This window comes from Aspergillus chevalieri, chromosome 1, assembly GCF_016861735.1.
Source record: "Aspergillus chevalieri M1 DNA, chromosome 1, nearly complete sequence".
In the NCBI taxonomy this organism is placed as follows: domain Eukaryota; kingdom Fungi; phylum Ascomycota; class Eurotiomycetes; order Eurotiales; family Aspergillaceae; genus Aspergillus; species Aspergillus chevalieri.
In genome coordinates, this window is record NC_057362.1 from 3,295,186 (window position 1) to 3,320,310 (window position 25,125).

The 25,125-nt window shown below is 50.1% G+C and overlaps 11 protein-coding genes and 1 non-coding gene across 12 annotated transcripts; 4 read left to right on the plus strand and 8 right to left on the minus strand.

Moving 5' to 3' along the window:
- Nucleotides 1–260: 260 nt before the first annotated feature.
- Nucleotides 261–355, minus strand: ACHE_t10022A. The gene has a single exon. It is a non-coding gene; the product is annotated as a tRNA-Ala (tRNA).
- A 523-nt stretch (nucleotides 356–878) lies between these two features.
- Nucleotides 879–2,209, minus strand: ACHE_11124A (uncharacterized protein; the record flags this gene model as incomplete). Its single annotated transcript, XM_043275659.1, has 2 exons — nucleotides 879–2,082; nucleotides 2,142–2,209. 2 exons carry the CDS (start codon nucleotides 2,207–2,209, stop codon nucleotides 879–881), a joined length of 1,272 nt encoding a protein of 423 aa, XP_043132244.1.
- A 1,367-nt stretch (nucleotides 2,210–3,576) lies between these two features.
- ACHE_11125A (VHS domain protein) lies at nucleotides 3,577–5,887 on the minus strand (the record flags this gene model as incomplete). The annotated part of the gene is made up of 8 exons (XM_043275660.1): nucleotides 3,577–3,777; nucleotides 3,842–4,377; nucleotides 4,428–4,809; nucleotides 4,863–5,135; nucleotides 5,187–5,480; nucleotides 5,544–5,619; nucleotides 5,677–5,764; nucleotides 5,821–5,887. 8 exons carry the CDS (start codon nucleotides 5,885–5,887, stop codon nucleotides 3,577–3,579), a joined length of 1,917 nt encoding a protein of 638 aa, XP_043132245.1.
- A 316-nt stretch (nucleotides 5,888–6,203) lies between these two features.
- TSR3 (ribosome biogenesis TSR3 family protein) lies at nucleotides 6,204–7,434 on the plus strand (the record flags this gene model as incomplete). Its single annotated transcript, XM_043275661.1, has 2 exons — nucleotides 6,204–6,442; nucleotides 6,510–7,434. 2 exons carry the CDS (start codon nucleotides 6,204–6,206, stop codon nucleotides 7,432–7,434), a joined length of 1,164 nt encoding a protein of 387 aa, XP_043132246.1.
- Nucleotides 7,435–7,762: 328 nt separating this feature from the next.
- Nucleotides 7,763–9,404, minus strand: MCA1_1 (Ca(2+)-dependent cysteine protease; the record flags this gene model as incomplete). Its single annotated transcript, XM_043275662.1, has 6 exons — nucleotides 7,763–7,788; nucleotides 7,850–8,458; nucleotides 8,536–8,895; nucleotides 8,963–9,032; nucleotides 9,097–9,232; nucleotides 9,313–9,404. The coding sequence occupies 6 exons, from the start codon at nucleotides 9,402–9,404 to the stop codon at nucleotides 7,763–7,765; spliced, it is 1,293 nt and encodes a 430-aa protein (XP_043132247.1).
- Nucleotides 9,405–10,965: 1,561 nt separating this feature from the next.
- ACHE_11128A (uncharacterized protein) lies at nucleotides 10,966–12,306 on the minus strand (the record flags this gene model as incomplete). Its single annotated transcript, XM_043275663.1, has 1 exon — nucleotides 10,966–12,306. The coding sequence occupies one exon, from the start codon at nucleotides 12,304–12,306 to the stop codon at nucleotides 10,966–10,968; it is 1,341 nt and encodes a 446-aa protein (XP_043132248.1).
- Nucleotides 12,307–12,776: 470 nt separating this feature from the next.
- On the minus strand, nucleotides 12,777–14,798 carry CCT7 (chaperonin-containing T-complex subunit CCT7; the record flags this gene model as incomplete). The annotated part of the gene is made up of 6 exons (XM_043275664.1): nucleotides 12,777–12,886; nucleotides 12,943–13,604; nucleotides 13,661–14,033; nucleotides 14,094–14,430; nucleotides 14,513–14,679; nucleotides 14,753–14,798. The coding sequence occupies 6 exons, from the start codon at nucleotides 14,796–14,798 to the stop codon at nucleotides 12,777–12,779; spliced, it is 1,695 nt and encodes a 564-aa protein (XP_043132249.1).
- Nucleotides 14,799–15,219: 421 nt separating this feature from the next.
- On the minus strand, nucleotides 15,220–16,858 carry ACHE_11130A (putative histone acetyltransferase Spt10; the record flags this gene model as incomplete). Its single annotated transcript, XM_043275666.1, has 2 exons — nucleotides 15,220–16,305; nucleotides 16,361–16,858. The coding sequence occupies 2 exons, from the start codon at nucleotides 16,856–16,858 to the stop codon at nucleotides 15,220–15,222; spliced, it is 1,584 nt and encodes a 527-aa protein (XP_043132250.1).
- A 740-nt stretch (nucleotides 16,859–17,598) lies between these two features.
- On the plus strand, nucleotides 17,599–18,511 carry ACHE_11131S (uncharacterized protein; the record flags this gene model as incomplete). The annotated part of the gene is made up of 3 exons (XM_043275667.1): nucleotides 17,599–17,782; nucleotides 17,860–18,412; nucleotides 18,478–18,511. 3 exons carry the CDS (start codon nucleotides 17,599–17,601, stop codon nucleotides 18,509–18,511), a joined length of 771 nt encoding a protein of 256 aa, XP_043132251.1.
- A 259-nt stretch (nucleotides 18,512–18,770) lies between these two features.
- Nucleotides 18,771–19,364, plus strand: ACHE_11132S (uncharacterized protein; the record flags this gene model as incomplete). The annotated part of the gene is made up of 1 exon (XM_043275668.1): nucleotides 18,771–19,364. One exon carries the CDS (start codon nucleotides 18,771–18,773, stop codon nucleotides 19,362–19,364), a length of 594 nt encoding a protein of 197 aa, XP_043132252.1.
- Nucleotides 19,365–19,588: 224 nt separating this feature from the next.
- ACHE_11133A (uncharacterized protein) lies at nucleotides 19,589–20,494 on the minus strand (the record flags this gene model as incomplete). The annotated part of the gene is made up of 1 exon (XM_043275669.1): nucleotides 19,589–20,494. One exon carries the CDS (start codon nucleotides 20,492–20,494, stop codon nucleotides 19,589–19,591), a length of 906 nt encoding a protein of 301 aa, XP_043132253.1.
- Nucleotides 20,495–21,167: 673 nt separating this feature from the next.
- On the plus strand, nucleotides 21,168–23,835 carry ACHE_11134S (uncharacterized protein; the record flags this gene model as incomplete). The annotated part of the gene is made up of 2 exons (XM_043275670.1): nucleotides 21,168–21,357; nucleotides 21,407–23,835. The coding sequence occupies 2 exons, from the start codon at nucleotides 21,168–21,170 to the stop codon at nucleotides 23,833–23,835; spliced, it is 2,619 nt and encodes an 872-aa protein (XP_043132254.1).
- Nucleotides 23,836–25,125: the final 1,290 nt, after the last annotated feature.

The window sequence follows — 25,125 nt, forward strand, 5'->3', positions numbered from 1 at the left end:
TCCCGGTTCGGGACATACGACGGGCAGATCGGAACTGCCTGGCATCTAGCTAAGCTACCTTCTATTATACATGAAGCACCTCCCGCGCGGGAGGATACTTTTAGTCAAGTCAATACCACCTGGGTTGGCGATAGTGTTGAGTTATAGGGGATCTATCCGGCATTTACCTGTTGTTTCGTAGGGAAAAGATAACCCCGCCCAGGATCGGGGGAAAAACCTGCGAGAGATAGATACTTGGTATAGACAAGATTTGTGGTTCAAGGGCCAGGCGGGATTCGAACCCACAAACTGCTGAGTGATGTCTGCACCAGCAGTCTAGCCAGGCTTAGTGTCTATACCACTAAGCCACTGGCCATGCTCGGATATACTCTGTACTGGGGCTGTACTTGTCTGTTTGTTGTAAACAGCTGATCATGTGGGTCAGTGGACCCTGCAGGTGATTTGCGCGATTTGTAGAATGATTGGTTCAGCGCAGACTAAGGTTTAGCTATTCTAGGCAAGTGGAGCAAAGCTTAGCCAATCCTACTGTTGCATGTGCGGGTGGACAACCAGCCAATCAACGGCCATAGGGTTGCTATAACCGTGACATCGTACCATGGCAGATCCATTTCGTCAAAGTTAGAATGCGGGGTTTTCTCTTCTTATTCATGCAAAGTTTGGCAGGACGCGAGTGCAACATTAATCAAATTTTATTCTTTCGTTGCTCGTAAGTACATACACGGCAGAAGGTAAAGGTAATAATAATAATCATAACATCAAAACGCCAGGGGTATTATTCCCATCCAATAATCTTATAATACAGCCATAGCCAATAGACATAACCATAAACCGTCGTGAAAGAACGTAAGAAGTAGAAAGTAAGAAGGAAAAGGCAAGACCTATGCAGCAGCTGTAAAATCATCCAGGGTTACAAAGTCATCAAACCCGAATGGCTCCCGCTCCGATAGTTCCGTGGTAGTTCCCAGCCCCAATGCAAACTGACTGAACTCATCAAAGTCTGGGTCCAGTTCTTGCGAAAATAAAATTCCCTCGTCGTTTTTGCCCAGCGTCTCGACGTTGGGTTGTGGTACTCCCATCGCTCCCACACTGGTCGTCTTGGGCGACTGCGGTGGTGTGCTGGGCGACGAGTAGGCATCTGGTGTGGGTTGTGTTTTAGGCGATGCGGGTTTGGAAATCGAGTGCTGTGATTGCGCTTGCCGTTGCTGGAGGTTTTGCATCATCATCACCATCGACATGTCCGGTTCGGATTGCACACGGCTATGCTGTGAGTGCTGCAGTGACTGCTCTTGCTGCACTGGCGCCGGAGCAGAAGCGGTAGACACCAACGAGAAAGCATCCGTAGGCACGCCGTGTACTGGAATCTCTGGAGCAGATGCAAATCGATCTCTGAACGGCCGTGTCGCAGCAAGGTTCATTGGCAGTTGTTGAGAGACATAGTCCTGCATGACGTGCGGCTGCTCTTGCTGGGGTTGGAATCCCGCCCATTGTTGTGGCCACTGCGTCTGCTGGACATACGCGGGCACCTGAGAATACCAATCAGGCTGGGTGTGCTGCGGAGACGCAATAGATTCGTAACCAGGCGACATCGTATAGCTGTTCTCCATGATCATAGGACTGTTCAATGCTCCCGTCTGCATCCCCTCCGAAACAGACGAGCGTACACTCGACAAGTCCAGACTCATCTTGCGCACTCCATCGATCGAGGCTCGCGGCGCCATGCTCGCCGCCCGTCTCAGGTGCTGGTGCGAAGCAAGAGGCTTAGGAGACACCGAATTCACAGAATTGGTCGTAGCTGATGAGGCCGACGACGTCGAGCCCCGATGGTTACGAACAGCCAGCGCAGTCAAGAGCTGGCGGTTGAGCTGTTCCTCGATCTGCATGTTCTGCGCCTGCAGCATGCGAATGCGCTTCTCTTGGTACCGCTCATCGACCTCTTCGTACATGGCCTCTTTCTCAACGATATTCTTGGTGATATGCAGGCTCTTCCCAGTACGCTTCTTGTGTAGCATGGAGGCACGATTCGCTGATTCCAACCTGGCATCGAGGCTGCGGTCTTTGCGCCGGGACGCCGCGATGAAAGCACTGCAGGGATTAGCACAACGGTCCGGAAGTGTCAGATCCTAGCTTGTGCAACGACGTACCGTTCCTGGTTTTCCTCCCGCGAACGGGGGATAGGGGACGCATCCAAATCCAAGTCAGGCGAAGGCATGATAGAATCTTTCTCGTATGATGCTATTCGAGAAAATGCATATGATAATAGTCAAAAAAGCGAGGGAGGAAGAGAAATGTATAGAGAAGAATGATGTGCAGAAATGTGCGTATCCAAAATAAAGTGGCATGCAGAGGCAGAAAGGCAACCCTGCAACTTATAAACCCTGCACCACCGCCTGGCGACAAGGCAGCTAGCTGTCAAGCACACAGAGAGAGAGAGAGGGAAAGGGTGTACCAAGTACTGCTGTACTTCCAGCCTGCACAGACCCACGGGAAGAGGGCTAGGTTAGGCCGATGTGAGGGATTGAACCATGGATACAGTGAGTACGGATTGCCACGGCGGAGAGAGGCCCAAACGAGAGAGAACTTGATCTAGACTGGGAGGGGCGTTGTATCGTGCAAATACTGTGTCCTGAAGAATATGGGGAATATGGAGGTTACATGAAAAAAAAAAAAAACAAACTGGTCCGCGGATGTAAAAATGGCAGGTAAAAGGGCAGGGAAGTCACGTTGCAGAATTCGCCGGATTAGGCAAGTCACCTCTCCGGGATGCTACTTACTAGCCCTTACCACTCATACGGATTTCTTATGGAATACCCAGTACCCAGGCGATCGGGTTCTTCAGGTCTCGTTTTGTTTTGTTTCTGCGGTTTTTCTTTCTTTGTTATGTTGCAGAAACTCCCATGTGTCTGTTAGCACCTAACCCTACCCCTGCTCCCATGGGTAATACCCCTCGCATGCCTATGCCAATCTCGTACCATCTCTACGGCCACCCGTCCCCCTCTTCCTTCCCGTCTAATCTAACCGAGATACGGAATCTGGGCGGGATCTGGATGGCTCTGGCCTGTCACTGCCAGATTGACAGATTTCGCCATTGGTGCCAAACTTTACTTGTCCTCCCCTCATTTCGCCACCGGCCTCCGCTCCGTTCCTCCATTCAATACGTATGGCTGTAGCTAATGCCTCCCTCTACGAGGTGTCCCAGCGTTCTGTCCCAGGGAACGGTGTTGTGATAAGACTATTTTGATGGGTCCTTGAGGTGGGGGGAGGAATTTGTCACTGCTCGTATATGCTCTTGTTCGTAAAATGCCACGGGACAGGCCCTTAGTTAGGATTATCTTAGTATCCTGTCAAATGACACAAAGGAAACAAATCAACAGCGATCCACGAGCCACATCGTCTCCACACGGATTTGTCCGATGCCTCTCCTCCCCTCATTCATCATCTCGCTCAGTCGTGCCTCCCTACGGCACTTCGTCGGTGAATTACATCGGACAAATGGCCATCCAGTGGAGAAAGGTCCCGGTTTGGACTCTAACTCCGCGTCGGACTGTCCGCATCCTTTAGACCATTCTTTTCCCCTGACTAAGAGATTCCTAATGGTGGCACCATCCCCTGCTCCTCCTTCCTCTGTCCACCTGCCACATACGATACTCGGAACCGCATCTTCACTGAGCTACCCTGCCCAGACTCAACCCCATCTACTAACATCTCCTGCTGGACGCCGTTCTGCTGCAGCGCGGAGATCTCCCGGCCAGATTGCGGTCGGAGTTGTAAACGATATGCCTGTAACACGCGTTCTCAGTTTTTGAGTTCATCTCGATAAGCTTCATCCAATAGAATCTCTCACCTTCTCCACGGCCACCTGAAAGTGCAGCTCCTGTATCGGCTGATTCGTGCGGTTCGAAAACGATCCCACTATGTGAATCAATCGTGGCTGTGACGGATGTCGCCGTGCCACAAACTCAATTCGCAATGACGAGTCCAGCACGGCCACTTTGTTTGTGCTCGGCAGCGTGCTGCTGCTTTCTGGTAGCGATGAGGTGAAGTCCCATTCGTCCTCTTCCTTCGGCTGTGCTGCCGGCCGAGCGGGGGTTCCGCTCCGAGTCATTGCCGGTGGCGTTTGGCCTACGGTCGGGGAGAACGGACTTGAGCCTCGAGAGCTGCCGGATATCAGGGATGCAAATGGGTCTGCTGCTGGTGCTTGTTGTTGGGGTGGCGGCTGTGATGGCTGTGAAAATCCAGGAATAGAGAGTGGAGCCTGGGGGGTCGGTTGCGGAGAGCTCAACGACGACAGGATGTCGAAGTTGGGCTTAGAAGATACTGGGACTTGTTGCACTGGCGGTGCCGGAGATGGCTGATTGAGCGGGTTGGTCGGTGGAATAGCTGACACTTGTTAGAATCGCCTACAAGACCATTCATGAGTGACAACTTACTAGGTCCTAAGGAGATTCCCCCAGAAGGCACCTGATCGTCCATCGATAGTCCAAGCAGATCGTTTTCCAATGAATTGCCTCCCTGTGTAGGCGTGGCCTGCTGTGATCCACCGGCACTGGGGCTAGGCTCCGGGTCGAAATCGATCAAAGACAATTCATTATTCGCATTCTTGGACACACCCGTCGTCGTGCCCAGAGTACCCTTAGGAATACGTGCTGCTCCATCAACATCACCCTTCTTGACTAATCGATACCGTTCAATAGTGCGGTGGATGCTGTCATTGATCTCCAACAACTTGCGAACGGCCTCGGCATCATCCGATTCCTCTTCGCACATCTTCTGGATCTTCGGATGAGCACTTATGAGCGCATTCGCGAGTTCCTATACAGCTCAGTAGTCCGTTTCACATAACATGTACAGGGTTCCAGTCCTACCTCGAATACGTCACCTTCCGCGATGGGATCCCCAGGCTTGTGACTCTCCAACATCTCCTCCAAGATCTTGGCTTTTTGCTGGACCTTGGCGACCTCTTCGGCTGCCTTAGCCCGGTAGTCCGTCTTGTGTCGATTATCGTATCCTGCCATAACCTTCATCAACCGGTTGGCCTCTTGCAAGTCCGCCGGTGTACCGCGTCGAATCAACTCCTGCAATTTCGCCGATTGCGCCTCCCTCTCCTCCTCCTCCATCTCCTCAGCCGATCGGAGGTTCTACCATCTGTCAGTAACCCCACGCACATAAACCACAGAACTGCAACATACATCACTAGGATTCAAAACCGCCGCATCATCAGCACGAATCTCCGGGAACATATAACCCTTGTAAAGCAGTAGCCGGTGCATATCCCTTATATGACCCAGATCCTCCTTATACCGCGACGTCTGGCAGATTGTCTGCCGCCACTCCTCAATGGACTCGAGAATGCGATGCTGCACCCGAGACGGTCGCATAGGTGGCCTCTCGGGAAACCGTCGTACCAGCTCATTCAGAAATTCCTTGGTGCTGATCTGGAGGTGGAAGGGGTATCCGCAGTTCTTGACACAAATATCGAGCAGCTACATTTCCGGAAATCACTTAGTTATGTTTCCCGCGTAGTGTGTGGTGCTTCGATAACCTACCGCCAGCGCAAGTAACGATACATTCTGGTTCCGGGAATTGATCAGGTAGACGATTTCGAAGGCCGCTTCTCGAGGACTGTCCATAGCCCCTGTCAGAGTATGTACTAAACACGTATCCTATCGGAGCACTCACGCATTGCCTTTCTTGGAGTTGATCAGGTCCGCAACTTCGAGGTTCAGGGCGAGGTTGGGCTCGTACTGGGAGATATCGCAGGCATGTCCTAGAACCCAATTAGTATTAACCGTCCTCATTTCCATCATTTGATTGTAAACATACGGACTGCGCGCTGGACCGGCGTGAGCCCCAGGTCAGCAAAGGCACCGAACCGGTCCCTCGCTGCCATGCGTGCGGATGCTGCCTCCAGGGTGACGGCGGGAGAGAGTCAGAGATATAAATCAAATCAAAAGAATCAATGCGATTCCCACACTGACACTGTACAGTCACAAGTGTGAGTGGAATGAGGAGCTCTTGCTGTTGTTATAGAGAGTATGGAGATAGACAAGCTGGAGGTTTAGGCGGCGGTCGCTACTCCACGTGTGGCGCTTAGTTTAGTCCGATCGATCAACAGTCAACATTTTCCGTTCACTAATATACAACGTTCTCATACCTCACCACGAACAACTACATATATACAACAGCAGCATTAGAAAGTTGACAAGATGCGCCACAAAAAAGACAACTTCTCCCGAGGAGGCAAGAAACCATCCAATCCCCGCCCTCGTCGTCCTGTACCCCGCGGCGATAACGAGTCTTCGACTTCCTCCAGACCACCGTTCAAGGCCGCTTGCTGGGACTTGGGCCATTGCGATCCGAAACGATGCTCCGGCAAGAGATTGATGCAGTTTGGGTTGATGCGCGAGCTTTCGATTGGGCAGAAATATCCGGGTGTGATTGTGTCGTAGGTTTTTTTTTTTTTTTTTTAAGGCCCTTTTCTACTGCGCAGTACTGACAAGGGAATGCTACAGACCGAATGCGAAAAAGATCATATCCCCAGCAGACCGCGACCTCCTCGAAACGCACGGCGCAGCAGTAGTAGAATGCTCATGGGTCCGAGTCCAAGAAGTCCCCTGGTCCCGCATCGGCGGCAAATGCGAAAGACTACTACCGTACCTCATCGCCGCAAACACAGTCAACTACGGCAAGCCCTGGCGCTTGAACTGCGTTGAAGCCCTCGCCGCCTGCTTCTACATCTGCGGCCACGAAGACTGGGCCAAAGACGTCCTGAAACCATTCCGCTACGGCGACGCTTTCCTTGAGATCAATAACAAGCTACTGAAGCGGTACGCTGCATGCGCGACGGAGGAAGAGGTTAAGAAGACGGAGGAGGAATGGCTGGCGAAGATTGAGGCGGAGTATGCGGCGAATCGGGATGTGGGTGCGGATGATATGTGGACTGTCGGGAATACGAATCGGCAGGTTGTCGATTCGGATTCGGATGATGATGACAAGGATGAAGAGGACGAGGAGAGCAATAAGAAGAAAGATGAGAACGGGTCGGGCGACGAAGAGGAAGAAGGGGAGGAGGATAAAGACCCCTTTGCCATCTCCGACGACTCCGAAGACGAAGCCCAAATGGCCGAAATCCGCCAGAAAATCCTTAACTCCAAATCATTCCAAAACCCCTCCGTCGACGATGACGATGACCGGCCTACAAATCAGCCTGAGAAGGTTACCCGTCCAGATGAACAGCCAGTCCTGCGCGAAGACTCAGATGCTGAGTCTGGCTCCGCGGGGAGTGAAAATGAAGACGACGAGGAGTTTGATAATATCATTAATGCGACACCAGTTACAGATCGGACGGGAATTATTTCTACGTCGAGGAGGAAGGGGAAGGAGACGTTTAGCGCGTCATTTTCGAGGACAGTGGTTAATGCGCCGAAGCGGTGGTGATCTGGCTCGTTTCTTGTATGCCTTGGTGTTGGGATCTATAAAAGTTCTTCATTATGAAATTTGGGATATGAATAAATGGATCAACAATGAATGCCATGTTATGTTATGCTCATGTATGTAGGGTTATCACAATCTACACTAATGAATCAAGACATACCACAACATTCCAATTCTCTGATAATAACCACAGCCTGCGCCATTTTCAAAAAGAACAAGCCCATGCAGTGCATATAACAAATGAGTAAAGACAAATATTTCGTTTATTTTCATGTCCCATATCCAGGCCATAAAACATATCAGTATATTGATGGTATCGCGTTACTATTAACTACATAACATAAAGAAGGTTGGTGTCTGCAAAGAGTTAGCTTCACAGCTTGACCAAATATTAAATATATGTTTGCAAATTACGTACCCAGGGGATGACTGCTGCTCAACTGCGGTTTCTGCGAATACTTGGTCGCCAATTCGTCCCGAATACTGTTCAGCAACTGCACGTAACTTTGCTGGGGATTCTTGCGCAGGGCCGTGATGAACGCCCAGGACATGGCACCGGTCGATTCGCCAGCAATGGATGCATCGGCACTGGTCTGGCTGTCCTTGCTGCCGGACCACATGATGACATCCGCCGGGCTGGTCTTGGTCTGCTTGGTCCGCTCGTATGCATCGTCGCCCTTCGTCGCCTTCTTGAGAAAACCGACAGCGGTCGAAACCATGCCACCCATGTCGCCACGTGCGTACGCGGACACAACACCCAGCAAGCCCTGACCAGCTTCCTTGGCCAGGTTGGGCTCTTTGAGTACACCCGAGGTCGAATAAACATAAGGCAAGTCAAGAGCGGAACCGGAGTGACACGAGTCAAAAATGGCAGTCAGTCGCACACCTGGCTGGAGGGACTTGACCATGATCCGGTGCATCTCATCGTCCACAATATGTCCTGCCACCCGGAAATCAACGGGATAGATCACTTCGTCGTACCCATCATCTTCGTCGCCGTCTTCATCTGGTGTCTGACCTCCGTGACCTACCACCATTCATCAGTAAACTTCCAAAGGGCCAAAGGGCCAAAACGTCGAAGGAAGGGTTGGACGAAGGACGTACCGGAATAGTGGAAAAAGAGCGAGTCATTGGGCTGCGCATCCTTGACCAACCAGTGCATAGCACGAAGAATGTTCGCCTTAGTCGGCTGGCTCATAGGATTCTGCTGGTCATCGGTAAGGATGACCATGTCCTCCCTAGCATAGCCAAAGCTCTGATTCAGATAGGTCGACACATTCTTAACATCATTGATACAGCCACGCAGCTGACCCTTCTGGCCAAAGTAGTTGATTCCGATCAAGAGCGCCTTTCTCTTTCCCGTACAGCGCGAGTACTGGAAGTTGTAACCCTGCGGAGCGCCGTGGCCGAACGCGACCGGCCCAGACGGCGGAGGTGCCGGGCCTCCACTACCACCGCCACCATCTGAAAGAGGATGACCAGGTCAGCGGTTGTTTTCCCAGAGTATAACATGACGAATGGAGGAACGTACACTGTTGTCGCCCATACATTGAACCTCCAGTCGGCGCGGCCGGAGGTTGACCGTATCCCGAAGGTGCATGCTAGGATCCACATGTCAGCCACGTATTCTTTCCTTTCTGTAATGCCAAATCACGCGAAACGTACCCCATAACCGTTATTGAGGGCTGGCGATCCGTAGGAAGGCTGGGGAGAGTGACCGTATCCATAAGGGTTGGACTGCTGGTGGTGGTGGTGGTAGGCTTGTCCGGGATAGCCGCCATATGAGGACTGCTGCATTGGTCTGGAACGGTCAGCATGTTGTTCAGGACGTAGGAGGCATCGCGGGGTTCAAGGACATCGTGCACAACGGATAGGACTCACGGATATTGTTGCTGGGACCCGTAATTGGAAGGAGGATAATGCTGTTGCGGGGGATAACCCGGAGGGCCCGAATACGGCGGATAGTAGGACATTTCTGGTGAGAGGAAGTCGCGGATGAAAACGAGGAAGATATAGGATATCCAGTATACGGGTATGGCAGGGTATCACAAATCAACGAGTAAGCCGTATCCCAGAGAGTTATGGGCAAGTGGGAGGTGAGAAGTTCGAGGGAAGAGTGAAAGCCAGATCGAGATTAGGTGGAGACGGGGAAGTTATCCAGGCGGCCGGAAAGGCGGCAACGATCGCTACACGGTGGGTAGTAACAGCCGTATGCAATACTAATAGTAGTATGTAGCGAAGCAATAGAGATAGGAAATTTGACAGAATCAGCCCTATAAGTTATACCAAAACTCTGCGAGAATTGTGGATGAATGGTTCGTGGTGGTGATTCTACTTATAGATTCGGTTCCAGTGGCGATAGTAACTAACTAGGCAGTGCTTAATAAGATATCAACCTAGTTATTCTCGATGTTTGTTTGATCCATATTATAGGAGGGGTACGACTTGTAGTAACCGGCTCTATGATTGCTATGGATGCCCAATATATAACGTAGTCGGTAAGCGAGTCGGCCACGTAAGCGAGTCGGCCACCTCCGAGCTATGTTGAGAAACAGACCTACTTTAAACTCCCCAAAAATGCATTTATATATAAAAACTAATTACTGCTGCGACTAGGACAATGAGTTCTTTTATGTCCCAAAACATTGCAATCAGAACACCGAGGTGGCGCCCGTACATGTGGTTGAGATGTAGATGGTGCGGTCTCCATCTGTATAGTATCTTCAGCTTCCTGGGCCTCATTCCTCCGCTGCATAAGGTCTATGCCTTCTTGGATAGACAGGCCACCTGTATGAGCTATCTGTCGCTTGGATCGCTTCTTTTGTTGCCGCTTTTTCTCATGTGCAGCTTGTAAATCCTGGACTTCTTTGGTGAGAAGGATTGCGGTATTCATGCGGATTTCACATCCTTTGACAAGCCGGTTTATTGCATCATTTACTGGGCTCGGAGGACTCTCTGTACGCTGCCCTAGAAGCTTCTTGATTGTAGATGCCTGCTTCTCTAGTTGCTTGAGATTGTGGGGTGTTTTAGGTGCTGAATCGGTAGATCGGCTGCCTGGTGGTGTAGGAGTCTTAAGCTGTATATTAAGCTTCTCAAGCACTCGTTCTGGATTAAATGGGACCAATCCAGCTGCTGCAAAGCTGTTTTTGATATTCTCAGTCTTAAAGACTTCTGTACGGGCTTGTGGATAGTGTCACAACCTGGCTTCTCTCGTATCGTACCTAGGGTTCTAGTTAGTTGTATTTCGAGACTGGACACTTACCCTAAGTGTCTCCCAAGTAATCGTATGCTCAATGCCCCTCCGGGTCCGGTTCGGTATGTCGTATGCGTTGATGGGTATGTCGCCCCCTCCAGGCTCCGTAAGATATTCAACAAGTAGAAACAGTAAAGGTAACGAATAGAGAAACAAGGCCAACCGAGTATATATACTGGGTTGTTGGTTAAGTGCGGACGAGTCAGAAACTAGAAGGTAACCAATGCTGTCAGACTTGAATTGATCGCGAAGAACTAAGCTAAGTACATGAATGAGCATCTTTATATATCCTTTGGTCCGTATACCAGTTCGTGTGCCACGTTGTAACCCGTATACCATATACCATATACCATCCTGTATACCGTGCCATATACCATATACCATATCACGTGACCCGTTCGGATATCAACTTGATCCCTGTCGCTTCCCGCATATCCTTCTCTAACCATCATCCAATGATTCTGTCCTAGCTCCCGTGTCATCACGTGAGTCTGACACAACGAGGTCTGTAACAGATAGGCCTCAAGAAAGTCAAGTTTGTCAATATGGTTGAAGTTGCGCCGTGCCTTATTCTCAACCAAACGGCCATATGCCTTCTTCAAAGGCGCGAAACAGCCCACATCAAGAGGTTGTAGAAGGTGCGATGAATGTGCTGGCATGCAGATTGGTATAATATCATTTTGATTGCATATTTCATTAAATTGAGGTGTTAAATGACTTCCATGGCCATCAAGAATCAGGAGGCGGTATTTTCCAGTCATACGGCCATTTGTAGCTGGAATAAAGGTATTTCGAAGCCATTGTAGTCCGATTTGATCAGTTGTCCATCCGTTATCACTGACTTCAATCCTCCAGTCCTTTGGCAAGGCCTCATCTTGATACCATCCCTCAATATGGACCTTCCCTTTGAAGATAATGCATGGTGGTAGAGCCCATCCTGTAGAGTTGATACACTCGATAGATGTAACCCATTCCCGGTTTCCTGGCTGTACAAGAAAGGGCCGGCCAGTCATCTCTGCTCTGGTAACTACTTTAGCAGTAGCTATAAGGCCCATTGCATATCCTGTCTCATCAAAGTTGTAGATATCTTCAAGCGCAATCCCATGTTGCATGATAGTAATTTGCACCCGATCAAACCACTCCTTGATGATTTTGGGGTCTTCACACTCAGCACGTTGGTAGTTATAGCGTCGGGAGAATCGGGATTTAAGCATGTCATGGCGTTTGATAAAGTTATAGACCCATTTATCTCCAACAGTTGTTGTGGTTGTATGGCCCCGCTTTGAGAGTAGAATATTAGCCATTTCCTGAATATGAGCTGGTCGGGGAGCTGCTCCACGTCGATCAAGTGATAGTATCCATTGTACAAGCGATTCCTCTTCATTTTGAGTCATTTTATGATTATTTGCGCGTGTCTCATCCCGATATGTCTTTCCGCGTAGCCGGTCTTGGAGAGTAGAGCGTGGCACATTATAAACACGTGCTGCTTCACGAATATTGGATATTTCATTATTGTTTAAAGCAGATATTGCAAGGAGCATCCTCCCCTCCTGCTCAACTGAATTTTTTGATTTGGTATGCGATTTTGGTGGCATGGTATTGGTTTGAAGTGCTTCAATCATATTATGACTCGTGAAATCGGAGATGTGGCCGACTCGCTTACGTGGCCGACTCGCTTACCGACTACGTTATACCTCGGAATGCCTGCCCATCTCGCTCCATCATACCCTTCTAAATCTTTCCCCTACATAAATATATCATTCTACTGCCCATCAGAGATTTTATGATATTCATGAGGGCTGAGCCGATATCTGATGCATACGGCCGAGGCTGAGTGGCTGGCTGAGATTGATAAGGCTGTAGAGCATATGATGAATTTAGTCAAGCCGGCCCAAAATGATAATACTATGGACATAATGAACAATCAAAATTATACCTATAGCACATATATGCCATTCTAAGCAGACAAGACAACTTCCTTTTCAATCATCTTATCATCATCTCCAAGAAAGACATTTTTGGCTGTTCTCTAGATCCATCCCATCGTCTCCGTAAATCTACATAACCCTTCTTATTCTATTACATAGTCCCTTTACCGTCTCCGAGGCATTCCCCGACCCCGTCCACCACCGAGAGCGCGCTGGGCAGCACCCGGGGGAAGACCGCGACCAGGTGCCTGTGGCGCGGCGGACTCTTCGTTCTCTGCAATGTCTTGTTAGCCACTAATCTAGGACAACGATTATCAAGAATCAACTTACTTATTGTCTCATCCACGCTCAGAATCAAGCAAGCAGCTTCCACTGCTGCTTGAATGGCGTTCACCTTGACCAGACTAGGCTCCCACACAAACGCGGCCATGTTGTCCCGGACGCCCTCGTGGTCAAAGTCAACACCCGCCCAGACATTGCCCTTGCGGTGCTCCACACGGAGGCGGTTTAGAATGTCGGTAGCGTCGAAACCAGCATTGTCACACAGTTGACGGGGAATAACTTCCAAAGCCTTGGCGAAGGCCTTGACGACGGCCTGCTGCTTGTGGGGGACGTTGCGGTCTGCGAAGCCGTGCATATAGCCTGAGAGCTCCATCTCGGTGGCACCACCACCAGCCACGATGGTTGTGTTGCGCAGAGCGCGCTTGACAATCATGATAGCATCGTGCAAACTCCGCTCGACTTCAGCAATGAATTGTTCCGCACCACCACGCAGGACCAGGGTGCATGTCTTAGCACCTGGGCATTCCGAGAAGAAGTTGAAACGTTCACTACCGATCTGGCTCTCCTCGAACGAACCGCAGGAGCCCAAGTGACGTTCCTGGATGTCGCTGCATGTCGACTGCGTTGCGGCACCAGTCGCCAGGCAGACTCGGTCCATATCGTCGGAAGAAACGCGACCAGCGCAGAAAATGTCACGATCAGCGAAGTACCTGCGAATGTCAATGATAATGCCGTTCTCAAGAGGAGAGGGAGAAAGATCACGTACTGTGTAGCAAGGTCACCAATAGGCAGCTTGCTAAGAACAACCTTAGCACCCGTCTTGTAAATAGCCTCGAGCTTGTTGTAGATGATCTGCCACTCGGCATCGACAATGGCTTGGTATTCAGACACCTGCTCAACCCGGACCTCGGCGTTGTCCTTTTCGCTCTTCAATTCGAGTTCGACGTTCAAGCAAACAATCTTGGGGTCCTTAAACGACTTCGGCTGCTGCTCAAAACCGGCGTACGAGAAAGTCTTCTTGAAGGCAACACCGTTGACGAAAAGCGAATCCTGAAGACCACCTCCAGTAACTTTCTTCACACCAATCAACTTCTCGTTGAGGTCGTTCTGGTCCAGCGTCAGGACCGAATCGACAACCACTGATCATCCAGTCAGCCATTTTCCCCATGCCAAAAGTCTTCTCTTAAGAATGTACTCACTCTTGGTAAAAAAGTCCGTATTCCGCTTGATCAGTTTGCTGTTCATAGCAGTCGCAGCCAACCTCCGGAGAGTCTCGACCTTCTTTTCCTCACTACCAGCGGCATCGATCATATCCACAGCAATCTCCTTCACCTTGTTGACGGCCATGGCGCTCCCCCTCCGCAGACCCTTGACGATAGTCTGTGGGCTGACACCCTGCTCCACCAACTCCCGAACCTCCTTAAGGATCTCACCAGCAAGAACGACGACCGAGGTTGTTCCATCTCCCACTTCGGCGTCCTGGGATCGTGCGATGTCGGTGAGAATGCGGGCGGCGGGGTGGACAATATCGAGGAGCTGTAATCAACAAGACACGTAGTCAGTATTAAAACCCCCGGATTATTTTGTTCCATTCAAGTATTCTTGTTGATTCACGCACTTTCATCACAGTGGCTCCATCGTTTGTAATCGTCTGTTTGCCGTTGTTGTCAACAAGCAACAGATCACCTCCATACGGACCGAGCGTGCTCTTGATCGTGGATTGCACCGCAACGCAGGCGTTAATGTTCGAAACAATCTGACCCTTTCCCTGGGATGTGTCCGTCCCTATCCATCAAGTAACAAAAATCCCAAGTCAGCGAAACGTCCAGATTGCAGATAGATTGCGGGCGGTACGGACCCTCCTTCAACACGACGATCGTGGGTGCTTGGCCGGCAAAGGCCATGGTGAATAGTTATTTATTAAGCGGGAAATGCAAAGACAAGAAGATATCCCCAATGTGAGAATAAGGTCGCTCGACGAAACGTGGCCTGAAGAAAAGGATGTCGGGCAGTTCTCTGGGGTCGATGATCTCGAACCAAAATTTCCCAGAGCTGCTCCTCGTCGCCAAAAGCCACAGGCGGTGACCAATCATGCCGCGCCCCGCAACCCTACGAAAGTGCCCCTCGACGCTCTAGATGCTAATATAATACAGAGACATTAGAGGTAAGTTGTGTTATTATGTGAAGAGAATATATTCTCTGCATCAATAGTCTATATAATTAGGGAGGATAATAATTAATGCCCTTTGTGCTATACAGTATGGGCCCCCGAAACCGCTAGACATCAAAACTCCAAAAACCAGTGAGAAAGGTCCGAAAGAAAGGTCATGTAAAGTCCAAATCATCTTCAGGTCGTCCTCCGTATGCATATTTATTTAGAATCTCGTGTGCATCTTGCAATTCATTCGCCTGGGGATGTACCAGCCCCAATGTCTCCGGCCGCAGTCCCGTACCATCGGGATCGTCAACCATCATTTGGTACTCATTGGCCGCATGATGTCGTACTTCGTCGTCAAAATTCGTGTGTTGTAGAATGTGTGAGCCATGGGAATAGGGATCTGCCATGGTGTCGTAGTGTGGGAAGCGAGAAAGGTGTGCGTGGGTCTCAATCATTTGCGGATCAAGAGGCATTGTAGAGTAGTCGCTTATTGTGTTGAGAGGTTCTTGGATAGTAGGTGTATGTGTAGGAGCGAAGGGATTCGTATTCTGGAAGCTTGGAGTTTGAGTGGATGGTCCTGCTGTCGACTCGTCTATGTACAGTTTCGTATCCAGGACTCCATGCGAGGACAGGTCCGGCTCGTTCTTCTCCTGTTGATGGAAAGTGGTGGCTCTTTCTTCGGTTTCAGGTGGATCATCGTCTCTAATCCCGTTGGGCATGGTTGTTTTGAGGGTTTCCTTGCACTCAGGACAATCCCGTATGACCCGACTGACAGTTTCCTTAATCCTGACCCAATGATACTTGACTGCGATGGCCGCAGTGGTCTTGTTGATTCCCGCATGGTGCTCGTTGTGTATATCTTGAGCAATGTCATACTGCTGTTGAGGATCGGATACTACCTCTTTGCCCTTCAACATCAGCCTCTCAGGCTCCCCATCTTCACCACCGATAAGCTTGTAATGCGTCGCTGCGCTCCGAAGACGACTCTTTTCTGCTCTATCAGCTCCTCGAGGGTATTTGGCGTGCTTCAGATAATATCTAATTTTCTCGAAACGATCCTGACTGACCGAATCGTCGCCTTCGAGGTTGAGGTCCCGCCCATAGATGATTGCGTCGACAAATTGCCCCGGATTGGATAGGAGTCTACCGCCCCCTGGTACCCTTCCAATTCGTTTGAAGCCTAAGGAATCCCAGATGCGACACGAGGCAACATTAGTCTCATAGACCAAGTTGAATACAGCGTACGTGTAACCCTATTCCTCTGTCAGAACTCATAACCTGTGACACAAATTGCAAACAGATACTGACCATTCGGGGAGCCCACTCCAAATACGTTTCACCCATCAACCTACCTACACCTTTGTTTCGAGCAGCATCCGTGACAATAAACATGCCATTGCAAACATGGTTACTACGGCCTGGGTAGTTCGGCCTGATATTGAAGCTGCCCAGGCAGGTTTTGGACCAATTGGTTCCTTCCTGGTCCATCGCCTGAACTTCTTCCACGCCCTTTATATCACCCAGGAGCATGATGGCACCGAAATTGGAGAACCAGTATGGCCCAAACAGACTAAACGGAATGGGATCGGTCATAGCATAAGTATCTCCTTTTTCGATTTCCTTGTTCAACTGATCAGACAGGTACCCTAACAGGGACCTAGGAACCAGGTCTGACGATGGGAACGGGACCAAGGTCGCAATGGTGATGCGGTCCCTGAGAGTCACCTGCCGTGGAAAGATGGTGTCCGGAAAGTACTCCTCGGTAGGGAACACCGGGGCCATCAAATCACCGTGTACCGCGGGCATGATGATGCCCTAGCCCAGCACAACGGGGCACGAGACTGCTAGCATATTAGTTACTGTAGCAGAAGGCATTGAGCATAAATTGTATTGAAGATATTGCTTTATTCCCTTCTCCCTCCAGATAGGATCAGGTATACATTGGAGGTGGTAAATCCGGAAACTCCGAAGGGAAGCAACAAACGCTATGCTTGGCTTTTTTATAGTCTAATCTGAGGGGAGGGAAAAGGGAGAGAGTGGAGCAAGGGCTTGTTTGGGGGGGATCTGGACGAAAGGAACCAGTACTGACATTCTGCAGAGGAGGAGCAGCAATAACGTTTCTCCCTCCGTGAGGCGATCAGGCCGCGTTTAGTAGTTGCTTGTTTGGTAAGGGCACTTCGAGGACCGGCGAGTATTCTCGAGTCCGGAATAGAGAGAACGCAGCGGAAGAACACGTCGTCCCGGTGGCTGAGTCAGAAATGAGTAATGGATGAGTCAGTAAAATAACGGGATATCGTACTTCCGAGGCTGATTGATCTGCTCTCTCGTCTTTCCTATTACGGAAGGAACACTGCGAATTGAGTTGTATGGCAGCTCTCAGCTGCAATGGGCCCCAGGATTCATTTTGATTGGAGCTGCCCACTATGGCTCAGCCAGCCTCATTGCGGTCCGAGGACAGATTGTGTGTGCACCATCACCACCGATATTCTGGATATACCATACACGAACGAACATATACTGTTCTAAGAACCGGTTCCTGATTCGCAATGGCAACTGAACGTCCTCAGTACTACCAAAATACGCTCAAACCAATCGAGCTCAGCCAAGAGTCATTACAACAGACTCTGCAGGAATTACGTGATGCGGCCAGGCGTGGAGCTGACATGGTGAAAGAGGGCAGCCCTCCTGCTGGCGAATGGGGAATCGGGGGCTTGTTCTTAGGAAATCCAGGTATGACTATATAAGAGGGAGTCTAAGAACCTAAATTAGCGCGACAGAGTTAAGCTGACCGACTGCGTTTTCGCTAGGAATCACACTGGCCTTCCTCCGACTCGCCCATCAAGCTGCGTCTTTAAAGAAGGACAATGAGTCCAGTCCGCCTGATTTCCGAAAAGATGCCAATGAGAGGATCTATACTGGCCCAGATTTGCCTCTTTTGCCCAGTAGACTGTCTCCTTTAGGATCACTTTCCCCGATACCAGCAGCCGTTCTCCGTATACTAGCCGCGGCCACATCGAACCGTGCCGTTTCCAAAGATGACATCCAATGCTTTTATCAGGCGGTCGAACTAGCCATGAAAAATGGTCATATCGTCCCTCATGCTGGCGATAATCTAGGAGGCGATGAGATCTTATATGGACGTGCAGGGCTGTTGTGGTCGATTCTGAATATCCGCGCCCATAAGTATGATGAAGACACTGAGAAAGCTCTGAAGCCTCTCTACGAGTCCATTCCAAAACTGGTCGATGTGATCATCGAGGCAGGGAGACAAGGAGCACGTGACTGTGCTAAGCTATACGGCGACAAAGACACTCTTCCATTGATGTATATGTGGATGGAAAAATACTACTGTCTTGGAGCGTGAGTAACTTAACCCATTTCCTTTAATAAGCATGTGAGGGGAAATACTGACATTTTCATCTAAGCGTCCATGGAGCGGGTTTGTACACATATTATTGAATTACGGCGTGTGTCATCAAACTAATCAAAATGCACAGGCGGAATTCTTTCTACTGTACTTGCCTGTAACGTGGAAGAAGTTTGCGATGACGCCTCGCGCAACTACTTCCCCTGGATAGCAGAGACAATCACAGGGCTATGCAAGCTTGTTATTGCGCACAATGGCCATCTCTCAACTTGTATTCCTCCCCGTCAGGTCGGCAATCCTACCTCACCCCTGATCCAGGTTTGTCACGGTAGCCCAAGTTTCTTGCTTTTGATGGCATGTGCCAGAAGAAATAGCCATCTTATGACCAACCACTGGCAGCCCGAGTGGGATCAGGCCATCCAGTTAGCTACGGAGCGGATCTGGGAAGAAGGGCTGCTTTCGAAAGGCGGCGGATTATGCCATGGTATTTCAGGCAATGCGTGGTCGGTGCTGCTTATGCACGATTGCTTCGAGTATGACGGTGAACTGGCGGAACAGGCGAAACACAACTACCAAGCGCGCACGCAAACTGATATCTCGAGTATGCAGCCAGAGCTCACAGGAGACTATTTTCTTTCCAGAGCTCTATCTCTTATGCTTCATCTACGCGAGACGCGTCCCTATAACACATCGCCCCAATCGGATTCGAATGACTACCGCATGCCGGACAACCCCTATGCTTTGACTGAGGGCTTGCCAGGTCCCGTGTGCGCATGGTCCGAGAGCTGCGTGGTGATTCAGGCGAGGTTGCGGAAGATGGAGCTAGATGCGAAGGGAGAGACCTCGGCGGCGGCGCGTGAGAGCGATGCCGTTTTCCAGGAATTAGAGAGTCGTCATCTGGGATTCCCTACTCTTCCGTACCATCGGGCCGTTGGTATGTTCTGAGTTCACTCTTGGATATGATTGAGACTAGGTAGAGGATGAGTGGATGTATATACAAAAGAAAACTTGGCTGTCCGGCAGCCGGATATCATAGTGTTTTTGCAAGCAGATGTAACCAATCCAAAACGCCATGCTTGACTAGTAGAATAAACAAACAAGAGATTAAGAAAGCAAGAGGCAGCAGAAATGGCCAGAAGGGGACAATACAAAGACAAAGGAAAATGCGTTCAGTAGAGAGTAAACCCAGTGCGATACATAGGCGGTTGACCGGGAACCTCGGTACGGTATTCCACTCGCTTAGGGAAGAAGTTGGCCTGGGGTGCCTCGACGGCTACTCTCCAGCGACGCCAACAACGATCCGACGGATGGAGATCACCGCAGAACCTGCAACGAGGGACTCGTGCCGACTGCTGACGTCCCATGTGTTGTTCTTGGTGGTGACGATTTGCAATCCTCGGCTCTGGCTGACTGTAGCTTCGCGCTCGCGTTCCCCGGTCCTGTTCTCTGCGCATCTGTTCAACCACGTATTGATTGATTTCTTCTTGACTAGGTCGTTTGCGGTGACCTTTGGTACCCCCGCTTCTGTAGACCCCTTCCTGGTTCATCTTCTGGACGACAAATGCGTTGATCTCATCCTGAGTAAGCGCCCGAGATCTGCTCTGTATCCTTGGCGCTGCACCATCCCAACCCATCGGATCAATCGCGCTCTCATGATCAGCCGGCAACGTCGACGGCGGTGGTTGAACCGGTAGCTCAATCCCTGAGTCATGGTCTTCCTCTTCCTCTTCTTCCTCCCGCACCTGGATCGCCTTTTCCTCCTCCCTAGCCCACCGGGCCAATTCCTGAAACGAGATCCGCGCTGTCGAGTCAGAACCATTTACCTGCGGATCGCGCAGCAAGGCCGTCGCCCAATCGGCCCATTCCGGCCGCGATTTCAATTTCGACAGGAACAACATGTTGATTTGTGAATCGGGGATCTGGAAATCGTCATCGATGTGCGTGAGACCTTCGCGGATGGCGTTGAAGAGGGAGACGAATTCATCGACGACGTTAGATTTGGCCGAGTCGAGGTCGAGGAACTCGTTGAGATGGTGCATCATGCGGAGGTTGCGTTGCCAAGAGTCCATTTTCATACATTTAAGACCAGCATATATAGCACAGCTGCTAAGATGGCCAGTGTTTCAAACAGCGGATCTTGGATCTGGGGAAGTTCGGCTTTTTCAGGGGTGAAAAACGGCCGAACAGGAGGAGCGAGGACTGACGTCACGGCTGAGGTTGATCACTTGACTCGAAAGCTTCACGTTTGCTCTAAAGGGAAGGTCTTTTCTAGTTTGAATTCTGCAGAGAATAGACGTTGATCATGGTCTATCGGGTTGTGTTTAGATATACGGAGTACCTTGTTCCACTCAGTCCGCCGAGTGGTTCGGGTTCCTGTTTGAGCAGGACTCTGCCCCTTCTTCCATTTACATCTTGACCAGCATTAATCCGTCTCTAAAGTGTCATCCGCATGGAATAGAGGCACCAGCACTTATCCCAGCCAATACAGCATCTGTCTCTTTGCCTTGCTGATACGATACGTGGCTGGGGCGCACATAATGGGGCTGGTTCTGCGCCCGACAGCGATCGTCGACGCGAAGCTTCATGTCAGATTGTACTGGTTGCGATTTCGAGTCCACCACATGCGACATTGCGACCTTCTCCTGCGTCCAGCCGACGGAAGGGTTACACTCTCGCGCTCTGTGATGACTTTCTCATCCAGACTGACTTGCTCTCGAATGCCTCTTCCACATCGTTACCCCGCATGAGATGGATGTCGTCCCTCCATCTTACGAGACTGCCACGGCCCGAGATGCCTGGGCTGTCATCGCTCAGTATATCCCATCGGCCGATCTCTGTGCGGCTTCGCTAGTCTGTCACAGATGGCATAAGCTTCTTATGCCCTTTCTTTGGGGGAATCCGGCGTCGCACTTTGGGACAGATAATGACGCGGTTTACGGTATGCGGATTTTACGCCTAATCTATTTCACTCGCGCTGACATGTACAGTTGCTCTGACTAGGTTCCGAAGGACCCTGAAATATGCCCGCGTCGAAGTGCGAATGCTGACCCATACGCTCCATCTTCCTCCCGCACTATCAGAAATTTACGGTGGCCCGAGACCGGAATGGCTGAGAGATATCCTCGAATACCTGCCATGTCTCCAATCGTTGATAGTGTCCAGGCTACCGTTCTTCGATCACAATGCCATGACAGCGTTGAAGACTACGGTCAAATATGCACTACCTGCCAATGGGTATAATGTCCGCCTGCTGCTAGCAGAGCGTGAACCGAATACCACTTCCCAAGGTCTTGCAGAGGCTTTGTTGCACTTTCAGGAATTGATATATCTGGATCTATCTTGGACCACACCTGCTCGAGACAGCAGCGTCTTGTCATGTCTATCTCAGCTCGAGCATCTCCAGGTGTTGAAGCTACGGGGAATCGGGCTGAGGGATAGTCATTCTGAGTTCCTGGCTAATGCCATTGGGACCAGAGTCAGGTATCTAGATTTGCGGAATAATTTTCTCACTGATATGGGAGTGCGGTCTCTGTTACAGGGATGTTTCTTGCCTCGCCCCCAAGCAGATGATGCGTCTCCGTTCTTATCAGACCCTTCTGCTCATCTCTTCAGACGGTCAGATTTGGACGAACAGTTTATTAAAACCCTCACGCAACCTCTTACAGGCCGTTCTTGGATCGAAAGTCTGCCACATGTGGGGATAACGCATCTCTATCTCGCAGACAATCATATCACTGTTGAAGGTGCTGCAAGTCTGCTAGCCTCAAAACGGCTACATTGTTTGGATGTAGGGACAGTCAACACTGCCAAGTCCTTGAATCGGCAAACACAGGATCTATCACCCAGCTATGAGAAACTTCCTGGCTCTGAGAAGTTGATACCCCTTCTGGGTTCTGTTGCGAAAGAGAATCTTACATATATACGGGCTCATCATGCTATTGTCACAGCCGAAGCGCCATCGAAAGATCCTCTTTCAACAAATGTTTATCTCCCTGAGCTTGCAGGTTCAGGCCCAGAGATAGAGCTTGGACCGAATCATGCGGCCGCGGAATTGAGTGCGACTCATGAGATTCATGAGCTGCCATCAGAGGCAAACTTCATTGCCGAACTTGAGGATACGCCCGTCTCACGACCGACGGAGTCTCCTTCCCTTGCTGAAAGAGTTCAAGGGCTACAAATTTACGCAGATGAGCCGCTACCGGAGCTAAGGCGCGGTTCAATTTTTGCACCAGAGGTAGTCGAGCCTCCACAGGCGGCGAACAATGATGACGAAGCCCCAGAGGTCATTAGTCCTGCCACATGTTCATCTGTACAGGGACCATATCGCCAGAGGATCCAAGAGTTGCTCAGCAAGAGACCTAAGAACCATTCTATTCCTCGAAAGGATCGCAAAGAAAACAAGCACCCCTATCTACACCCATCCCATGTCCCCCACCTTGAGACATTGGTCTTGACCGATGTACCTTCGCATGTGCCAGCCAATTCCCCTATACTGTCGTCTCTGCGTCGGTTTATTACCGCCTGCTCGAATGAAGCATTACTAGCATCACTTCAGGCGGGGTCTGATTACTCACTACCCCCTGGGCAAGCTCGACTTCGAGCTGAGCAGGCTCGGTCTAGATCTCTCTTTGCGCTGCGCCGCTTGGTTCTCGAAATCACACCCTTGTCGGAGTTGAAGCGCTCATGGAAGGCTGCTGGATACCGTAGTGGAGCGTTCAATTCCAGCACAGGGGACCAAGATCTGGAAAACATGTGGTCGGTTGCCATGGATGATTTCAGCTTCTTTGAAACCGAGTGCGGAATCCCTGAGAACGACCAGGGGAAATATTTCCCTATGGCGGCCCTCAATGAGAAAGTCACCTTGATGCCCGAGGATGATGGCCCCGTTTCTTCCGGAAGCTACGGACGGGATACTTTGTTGCCACCGAGCCGGAATAATTCACAGCGCAATGTTTGCTCGCGAAACAATTCACTCATCAGCAGCCCAACTGTAGGCTCAAACTATGCAGACGACGGACGCAGTCAATGTCCAGTCGAAGTTCCAATGGTCGACCTCGTCGCCGAACTGGCCTCCTTTCGACGCACCAAGAAAGCCGAATACGAGGCTGTCTTGCAATGCGACCGTCTCCATCGAAAGAGCATGTCTCGAATGAGCCCAACCCCAAGCATACACACAAGATCAAGATCGAGTACGGGCTTACTTTCTCCCTCCCCATCTTTACCGACCGTCCGATCCCGTTCACCGTCTCCGGACCCGGGTGCGGCAGTCTCGGCACCGCATTTGGCAATGGCGCATTATGTCGAAGGACATTGGAAGGGGGAGGTGAAGATTGTTAAGAATCCGGCACCGAAGGGTCGGAGTGGCGTGGTGGATATGTATGGGAATTATTTCGAGAAGGGGTATTTGTATCCTTGATTTTTTGCTCACCTCCATGTAGCTATATAGATTGATGATGAATTGTAAGTACATGCATCGCTATGGATTGATAGTTGTACCCCCTAGGCCTTCTGAATAAATAATGCTGCAAACGCGGGAGACATACAAACGCCCATTTTACTGAACTATTCACGTGCATCCTTCTAATTCTTTTGCTGATACTTTCAGTTCATTCACCTTCTTTCCTCTTCTTCTCTTTCGCATCTTCGTCTTATGGGGCAGGCTCTACTGCTATGGTATATATGAACCCATATATAATCTTATTCATCCTGATTTCTTAGACCATCCGGACCCAGTCTCGTCGCCATACCTTATCCACTAAAAGTCTCGGAGCATCCAATCTTTTATCTATATACGAAATGTCCCCTTCTACCAACCACGTTTATTGAATCTCTGGATTTATTGTATTCCCCTTGGCGAAGTCTGTTGCATATGCACATGAACCTCTAACGGTGACTTTGAGCTATCCCTGTGCCCTCAGCACATCAGAGAAATCAGGCAGCTCTTTGGTTTCTGTGCAAAATCACTTGAGGCAAAACGCCGCCATGCGAGCGCTCACTATTGGACGCAATCCTCAGCAGGAGACATTGGTTGACAGCGACATGGTTCAGGAAGTTACTGAACTCCTCGGACAAGCAATGACCGAACAAAAGCAAGGTGGATCTGGAGACTGGCAAGACCAAGAGATATGCCTGGATATTCAAGGTACGGAGGTAGAAGCTTACTATGACCGTTATTTCATTTGGCCCAAGGGAAAGTCAGGGTTGGGGGCAAAAAGAAAGCCCAGAGAAGAGGCGAACGTTGTGTTCAGCAACTACTATGAACGTTATATACTACTGGAATGTAAGTATCTGTGTCTATGTGCTTCTCTTTGTATCCGTGCTGACCTGTTTTAGTGCCATTGAGACTAGAACGATCGATCAGATACAAAACCAATCAAGGCGCTTCTTGTGGCACCATTTATGTGCACCCAACGTAAAGGGCTTGGGGGCAACATATACTTACTATAGAAAACATGTTGACCAAGCACGTTAACACTTCAAAGATGCTGTGGGTATTTCTGAGAGCTGCATAACCAAAGAGCACATCAATTGAGGTGACAGTACATTGAAGCCACTGCGTGCTACATCAGTATCAGAGCCTGATCACCTGGCGGGCAAACACAGTCTCTGCCTCTCAGTCTTCAGCCAGGTTGCCACCGCAGCCAATTTGGTTGCAGAATGTGTGTCAGTTCTCTCATTATTTACAGGAAGCTGACTCAACGAAGCT